At 37.5% G+C, this 9,222-nt stretch overlaps 1 protein-coding gene across 1 annotated transcript in view; it reads left to right on the forward strand.

Moving 5' to 3' along the window:
• Nucleotides 1–7,836, forward strand: part of LOC102513403 (coiled-coil-helix-coiled-coil-helix domain-containing protein 2-like) — a 22,731-nt gene extending 14,895 nt beyond the window's left edge. The window contains 2 exon segments of the mRNA XM_032475647.1: nt 6,789–7,233; nt 7,235–7,836. Coding sequence (XP_032331538.1) covers nt 6,789–7,233; nt 7,235–7,333 — 544 coding nt within the window. The 3' untranslated portion in view covers nt 7,334–7,836.
• Nucleotides 7,837–9,222: the final 1,386 nt, after the last annotated feature.

A 9,222-nucleotide genomic window follows, 5' to 3' on the forward strand; every position in this document is an offset into this window, starting at 1 on the left:
TATTACTTGAGTTTTTTAATTAACCTTGTATCCTATGACTTTCCTAAAAATCACTTTTTAATTCTAGCATTTATTTTGTGATTCTTTAGGCTTTTGTATATAGTCATGTCATTAGCAAATATAGACAATTTTACTTTTTCCTTTCTAATCTTTCTGCCTTTTATTTCTTTTAACTTTAACATTCTGCCTTATTGAATTGGCTAAGACCTCCTGTACAGTGCCTGAATTTTTTTCTGAGCCAAAAAATTCAGACTTTCACTATTAAATAAGAAGTTAGCTTCAGGTTTTTAAAAGATGTCCTTTATCAGGTTGAATTATTTCCCTTTTATTCCTAGATTTGAATTTTTTTCTGCATCTATTCAAATTACCATATAGTTTTTCTCCTTTGTTCTGTTACTATGGTGAATTACTTTGACTGATCTTTAAATATTAAACAATTTTGCATTCCTGAGATAAACCCAACTTGGTCATCATGTATTATCCTTTGATATACTGTTGGAGTCCAGTTGCCAATATTTTAGGCGGTAGGTTAGGTTGTTTATTTGAGATTGTTCTTATTTTTTGAGGAAAGCCTGTATCACTATGAATTTCCCTCTTAGGGCTGTTTTTTTGCTGCATCCCCATTTGCTAATATTTTGTTAAGGATTTTGTTTTTCATCTATGTTCATGAATGTTATCTCTCTCTAAATTTCTTTTTTGAACTGCCTTTATCAGGTTTTAGAATTATGGTGATACTGACTACACAAAATGAACTGAGCAGTGTTCACTCATCCTTTATTTTCTGAAAGAGTTTTGGTAAGATTGGTGTGATTTCCTCCATAAACATGTGATAGAATTTATAAGTAAAACTATCTGAGTTGAAGTTTCCTTTCTAGAAAGCTTTTTAACTATGAATTTAATTTCCTAATACATATAAGACTATTTTCTTTCATACCCATCCAGTCTATCAGAAAATACTATTTGCTTTACCTTCAAAATATATCCAGAATCTCACTTCTTCTTATCACTTCCTTGGCTACCATCTTAGACCAAGCATCCACGATCTCTTTCTGGATTATTGCAGTAACTGCCTTGCTGGATTTTTTTGCTTTTGCTTTTGATTCCCATACTCTGTTATCAATATAGCAGTAAGCCTGCCACTTAACATAAGTCAGATTATGTCACTCCACAAAACCCTCATCCAGAGTAAAAGTCAAATCCTTGCAGTAGCCTGTAAAGTTCCACATGGTCTAGCACTACACTACCCTTATCACCTCTTGTTCTTCTAATTTACCTCTTGCTTACTCCTCTCCATGCTGGACTTCTTGCCATTCTTTGAGCAAGCCAAGCATACTTTGTTCCAGGGCCTTTGCACATGCTTTCCTTCCTCTGCGCAGTACATTTTCCACCCAGATAACCACAAGTCTTGCTCCCGTATCTCTTTCAAGTCTTTGTGCAAGTGTCATCTTCTAATGGAGCTGTCTCTGCCCACCTAACTTAAAATCCCCAATGCCTCCTGGCACTCTCTGCCCTTCATTCCTTTTTCTTGTTCTATATATACTTATGACTTTCCAATGTACTATACCATTTACTTGTTTTGTTTATTTTTTATCTCTTCTTTCTATAAACTCTATGTGAGCTTAGATTTTTGTTCATTTTATGTACCATTGCATCCAAGAATCTGAAACAGTGCCTGGTAAATAGAAGCTAGCCCATAAATATTTGTATAAAGAATGAATTGTGCTCCCAGATTCATAACCTTGTCTAAATCACATAGTATTTTCAAGAGAGGAAAACTAATATATAAAATGTTTCCAAAACCATCTTTAATGATAGTACCTTTTCCCTGATACCCTTGACTTTCATCATTTAAAAAATCAGATTTTTTTGAGCCTGGATCTTTTGTAAATAAATGATATCATAAGACAGTGGTTTCCTTTCTTTGTTGGCAACAATCTCACAGGAATTATCCTCAGGAGCAGTGTGTTATTTTACAATAGTTGACAGAATTGAGAGATGAAGTTGCTAAATGAAAATTCTTTCTTGTCAATTCCACAACTCCTTCCCCATACTACAGTATTTTTCAGTATAGAACATCCCAACATAAATCTTACCATCCTTCTCATTTAATAAAAATATTAGGTAAGAAAGAGAGATGTCCTACTGTGAGTTTATGGTGATTTGAACAGACAAAGTTTGCAAACACCAGTATTTAAGCTATCCCTTTGTTTGATGCCCCTGAAGTTTTCATACTCTGAGACAAGGCATAATAATAAGATTTGGGGATTCAAAGAAATATGCTTTTCATTGAAACACGGAAAAGGGTGCTTCTGAAACGAGAGGTAAGAAAGAAGACCAGCTTTAATGCATATCTCAGGCAGATCACTTATAGGAGAGATTGCTTACATAAGTTGAGTTGAAATTGTTTTCCTCAAAACTACTTATGCCCATGTACTCCTTGGAAAGTCTTTGTATAACTCCAGTTTGGAGGCTGATGCCATGGTTTTAACTCCATTCTTCTGCAGCTTTGGTTCTCTTAAATCATTTTGGTAAACATGGGTTTAGTGGGAAAGACAGGATATTTATAATATAGATTTTTTAGTAACTGTTGGTTTGCCTAAGATTTTCTGTAAATCTGGAATGATGACTGTATAGTCTGATTTTGAATGCTTGTGAAGTGTTATCACATGTGTGACCAGTCTCCACCTAGAAAGCTGCCTTATCATCCTTCACAGGGTCTCTGGTGGGTTACAGAGCCTTCGTTGTGACCAATGAAAACTGCAGCTTCTTCTAACTACATTATAACCCAGGATATGTGGAAGCTTAAAAAGAATTTGATTGTAAGCTTCTAAATCAAAGCTCTCATTTCTTTCTAAATTTATTTAGAAACTTTCCATATAAAAAGAGAATCATATTGTACTTGTCTGTATAGGTGTATTTTTCCTGGTAGGTCATAGTATTTGCTATCTATTAACAATTATCTCAAAACTTACTGGCCTAAAACAACAAACAATTATCATTCCACAGTTTCTGTGGGTCAGAAATTCAGGAATGGTTTAGCTGGATGGGTTTGGCTTAGGTTGCATTTAAGACATGGGCTGCAGTCATCTGAAGGCTTGGCTGGGGCAGAAGTCATGAAATGACTGTAGGAAGGAGGCCTTAGTTTCTTGCTGTTGTTGGTGTGAAGTCCCAGTTTCTTGCCACATGGGCCTCTCCATGGGGCTGCTTGAGTATCTACACAACATGGCTGCTGTCTTCCCCTGGAGGGGTGATCAAAGGAAGGAAGCAAGAAGGAAGTCACAATGCCTTTTACATCCTAACCTCAGATGTCATAGACTATCACTTCTATCATTCTACTCATTAGAAGCAAGTCACTAAATGCAGCCTACATTTAAGGGGAGAAAAATTAGTTTCCATGCTTTGAAGGAGGGAGTATCAAATAATTTGTGCACATATTCATACCACCACAGCTGTATACCTTGATCAAAAGTAGGCTGCTCTTCTTCTACTTAGGCTTTCTGTATTAGGTAAAGCCAGGATAGAATTACTATCTCTGTTTTCCAGAGGAGGCTTAAATACAGTGAATGACAGACCCACTTACAAAGTTAGAAAGTGATGGTCTGAGATTAGCTCTGGTCTTCTGAGAGCAGTAACTCCTTCTACTGTTTCATAGTAGTTTTCAACCCAATTATGTCAATAAACATTTGAAAATAAGTCTTTCTGTTAATAACTGACCAGTGCATGATTGAAAAATGACCATGCAACAATATGTTATATATTTCTTTTACTTATTTGAGCACCATTAAAATATTTCATTGGGATAATATCCCCATTAACCAAAGAAGAAACAGATTCCTGTGTAAGGAACCATTTCCATGGAAATGATTTTCAGTTATTCAGCACATCTTTCAAAATATTTGACGTGTTTGTCGAAAATGGTACACTGGAAAATAAAAGTTTGTTTTGTTTCCTTTTTTTGTTGTTCTTTTTGGTTTACACAAACTGCATTTTGGGGGGGTTTATATATATATGTATATTTTTATTGAGTTATAGTACAGACTTTACAATGTTGTGTCAATTTCTGGTGTACAGCACAATTTTTCAGTCATACTTGAATATACATATATTCATTTTCATATTCTTTTTCACCATGAGCTACTACAAGATCTTGTATATGTTTCCCTATGCTATGCAGTATAAACTTGTTTATCTATTCTATATATACTTGTCAGTTTCTACAAATCTTGAATTCCCAGTCTGTTCCTTCCCAACCCCCTGTTTCATTTTAATGGCTTGAACTTTTTTTTGCATTAATTCTACAAAGATTATTCAATTAACAAGTTTATAGCTAAGAGTTGGCAGAATGACAATGTGTGTACTCTTTACTGTCTTTTTTTTAACATTTTTTATTGATTTATAATCATTTTACAATGTTGTGTCAAATTCCAGTGTAGAGCACAATTTTTCAATTATACATGAACATATATATATATTCATTGTCACATTCCTTTCTCTGTGAGCTACCATAAGATCTTGTATATATTTCCCTGTGCTATACAGTATAATCTTGTTTATCTATTCTACAATTTTGAAATCCCAGTCTATCTCTTCATACCCCCTACCCCCTTGGCAACCACAAGTCTGTATTCTATGTCTATGAGTCTATTTCTGTTCTGTATTTATGCTTTGCTTGTTTGTTTTTTTAGATTCCACATATGAGCGATCTCATATGGTATTTTTCTTTCTCTTTCTGGCTTACTTCAGTTAGAATGACATTCTCCAGGAGCATCCATGTTGCTGCAAATGGCATTATGTTGTTGGTTTTTATGGCTGAGTAGTATTCCATTGTATAAATATACCACATCTTCTTTATCTAGTCACCTGTTGATAGACATTTAGGCTGTTTCCATGTCTTGGCTATTGTAAATAATGCTGCTATGAACATTGGGGTGCAGGTGTCATCCTGAAGTAGGGTTCCTTCTGGATGTAAGCCCAGGAGCAGGATTCCTGGATTATATGGTAAGTCTATTCCTAGTCTTTTGAGGAATCTCCATACTGTTTTCCACACTGGCTGCACCAAACTGCATTCCCACCAGCAGTGTAGGAGGGTTCCCCTTTCTCCACAGCCTCTCCAGCATTTGTCATTTGTGGATTTTTGAATGATGGCCATTCTGACTGGTGTGAGATGATATCTCATTGTAGTTTTGATTTGCATTTCTCTGACAATTAGTGATATGGAGCATTTTTTCATGTGCCTGTTGATCATTTGTATGTCTTCCTTGGAGAATTGCGTGTTTAGGTCTTCTGCCCATTTTTGGATTGGGTTGTTTATTTTCTTCTTGTTGAGTCGTATGAGCTGCTTATATATTCTGGAGATCAAGCCTTTGTCAGTTTCATTTGCAAAAATTTTTTCCCATTCCATAGGTTGTCTTTTTGTTTTACTTATGGTTTCCGTTGCTGTGCAGAATAGAGAGCCCAGAAATGAACCCACAAACTTTTGGTCAATTAATCTTCAACAAAGGAGGCAAGAATATACAATGGAATAAAGACAGTCTCTTCAGCAAATGGTGTTGGGAAAACTGGACAGCAGCATGTAAAACAATGAAGCTAGAACACTCCCTTACAACATACACAAAAATCAACTCAAAATGGATCAAAGACTTAAACATAAGACAAAATACAATAAACCTCCTAGAGGAAAACATAGGCAAAACATTATCTGACATACATCTCAAAAATGTTCTCCTAGAAGAAATAAAAGCAAGAATAAACAAATGGGACCTAATGAATCTTTACTGTCTTTAGAACATCATTACACTGTCCTAAAAGGTCAGACATTATAAGAGGTACTGATAATTTGGGTCCTTGTTAGCAGCAAAGATAGGAAAATAACTGAAATAATTATTTCTCAACTGTTCACAAAATAGTTGAAATTTGATTTCAGACTCAATATTATAGTAGATTTTTCTCTGTGTTTATAAACAATGGTTGATCTTGGCCCTAGAAAAGCTCATGCAATTTTTGAATAGATAATACTCCTGTGTGTCACTAGCAGATTTTCTGAATCAGTCTTTGGAAAAATAATGGCCTGGTAGGAATGTCATAAAACCAGTCGATATGTGCTCCCACAGAAGGCTCTCAGTATTTGTCACTGGTTTTGTTATAGTGGCTCAAAAAGGGAGTTTTCTATTTGGTCATGCACTTGGTTCTTTATCCTAGTCATATGACTACAAACAGCATACTTCTCCTGTAGCAAATCTCCCAAATTATAACATTCTAAGTCAATCTTCTAAATTAAAAATCCCTTTGCTAATGGGAGGAGCACTTAGGGGAGGCACTTGGGGGAGGTACTTTACTGAACTTTCATGCCATAAAATACAAGTATCTTTATGTCTTTTGGTTTCTCTCCTGAGTTATCTATCCTATTAGTCAACTCAAAGTGTATTATAAAATGAGCATACCTGCTCCTCAACTACATTTCTATTGACATATTACAAGATGAATGTTTGTCTCTGGCAGGAAGAGGTTGCAACAATAACACATAATTTATCAGCACTGACAGGTGCGTGGTCTTTGGGGAAGGCTGAGTTAGGGGGAGAAGAGAGGCAGGATCTTATTGCTGAGCTTTATGTTTCGAACAGTGCTCTCTAGTCCCAGTACAGTACCTGAGCACCCTGTGCAGTGATGGGTACCCTCTGATTGGTCGCACTCCAAATTGGCAACCCTTTGTTAAGGGCAGGGCTGGTGCAGTAAAGATTGAGCATAGAAAGAATGACCAAGAGAGGCAGGTAGCAACCGCATATTAGAAGGCAAGGAGGGAAGTCGCCAGCGTCCCCTCAGAGTCTTGCTCTTCCAGAGTATTCGCTGCGCAGTTGCGATGCCTGTGGAAGCCGAAGCCGCACTTCCTGCATGGCCCCTCCAGCCAGCGGGGCACCTCAGATGAGAGCTGCACCCAGGCCAGTGTCAGCACCTCAGCCGCCAGCAGTGGCTCCACCATCTGCTATTGGCTCCCCTGCTGCTGCACCCTGGCAGCCAGGTCTGTTGGCCCAGATGGCAGCCACTGCAGCTGGCGTGGCTGTGGGTTCTGTTGTCTGCCACACGCTAGGTCGTACCATCACTGGGGGCTTCAGTGGCAAGAGTAATGCTGAGCCCTCAAGGCCTGACATCACTTACCAGGAGTCTCAGGGAGCCCAGCCCGCACAGCAGGAGCAGTCTGGCCCATGCTTCTTTGAGGTGAAACAGTTTTTGGAGTGTACTTGTATTTTATGGCATGAAAGTCACCCAGAACCAGGGTGACTTTAAGCTTTGTGTAACCTTGCTGAAACAGTGCAGACTGGCGAATGGATTAGCTTAATCAAGAAGTTCCAGTTGAAGATGTGAAGAATCATCTCTCATGACCAAGTTGATTTAGCATAAAAATATAATTGATAGTGAAGATATAAAGTGTGAAACCACCAGTTAAACCTCTCTCTCCTCTATCATTAATAGCTTTTTTGCTTCCGAATTGCAGTGGAAGAGTGTGTTCTTGCTAAATAGAAGTTCATTGAGATGTATTGAGTTTGGGGCTGAGCAGATGTCTATGTGGCCTCTTAAACATGCTTTTCTTATGTTATTGTTTGTCAATGAATTAGAATAAAGTGATTTTCTTTCAAAAAAAAAAAAAAAAGAAGAAGAAGGCAAGGAGGATGGGTTGGCAAGGCTCATTTCTGGGCCCCAGGTTTAGACTGTGGTGACAGTCAGACTGCTGACTTTTTGGTAAGCAGGGAGTGTCTATTATTATTTTTAAATAACATTTGTTCTTGGCAAAATACAGATAAAAAGAAGAAAACAACCAAACAAAAAGGGTCATATTCTCACTGCTCAGAGAATCCATGTTAACATTTAAAAATGTACCAAAATTATCTTATGGTCATGTTTAGAAAATCTAAGAAAAACAGAAAGATGCAAGTAAATAGTGTGGGCATCTTTTCCTGCTCACCTTTCCAACTCAATCCACTTTCCAAAGATGACCACTGTTAACAGTTTCTTAGTATTTCTTAGAAAAACCTATCTGGGACTGAAGGAATAGAAATCAGCTCAAACTGAAAAAGATAAAAAGGAGCCCTTCCACCATTAAAGCTAGGGGGATAGACACAGATAAAATCAAATGCAAAGTTAACAGAAAACATTCTTTCTCCCATGATTATGCAGCAGCTGTAAAACGCTATAATGGCCCCTCTTTGAGTGGCTCCTGCTTTCTTACTGATGACTGCCCCAAAGCCCTACTTTGCTCTACGCATCTATTATCAAGAGACCCAGTCTTGCTAAAGTCCCCTCATCTTAAGATAGCACTCAGTCTCCTAATGCTGCCTCGGGAAAGCAACCAACGAAGAACTGGTTGCCACTCCCTTGCACCCTCCTCAGAATCCTTCAGCAAGAACCCAAACCTTATAAAAGATATTTCCACCATTCTCCTGGAGGGCCCTGCCTCACTGCATCAAGACAATAAATCTGACCTTGTCATACTACTAGCTTATCCTTGGTGGTCTTTGGCTGTTTAGGCTTTAAGATAACGAATTTTCTATTTTCTACCTGCTTTTTAATTTACAAAAGCAATTTTCTTTACACACTAATGTCCACATGCCTTTATTGTTTAATATATCTTGGACACATAATCTGGACACATCTTGGACACATATCCATTTATATCAGAGCATTAAGATCTACTACTGCAAAGGTTCCATACTAAGAATGTACCATAATTTGTTTAAATATAAGTCCCCTATTGACACACACTTCAGATGCTATTGCAAAGAAGGTTGCAGTTAACATCTTAACACACATATCACCGTGAAGTTTTAGTTGAACTACCCAGCATCCACACCTAACTTCTCCCTTCTCAACGGTACCCAGCTTTTCTGTCTGAGGAGGATAGCCCATCCTTATCTCTGGGGATTGATTCTGATTGAGTTAAGCCATGTAACAAAATTAGAGGTATGCTTATGCCTTAATTTAGTATAATTAGGCTAACCATGAGCATTGTCACTTGGAACATTGACACCAAAGTGCTTTCTATATTTACAATATCTGTAAACCCAAATGGGACTGATAATCATAGTGACCACTATGGAAAACATTGGTTAGATAAAATTAACTCTGGAAATCAGAGTGGAGAAGAGAGAATCTTATCACATTGTTCAGCTGCTGGATCACCCAACCCTGAAGTCCATCTTAGGCAGATCTTATTGGTTCCCTACCCATATC

The sequence above is a fragment of the Camelus ferus genome, chromosome X, assembly GCF_009834535.1.
Source record: "Camelus ferus isolate YT-003-E chromosome X, BCGSAC_Cfer_1.0, whole genome shotgun sequence".
Taxonomy (NCBI): domain Eukaryota; kingdom Metazoa; phylum Chordata; class Mammalia; order Artiodactyla; family Camelidae; genus Camelus; species Camelus ferus.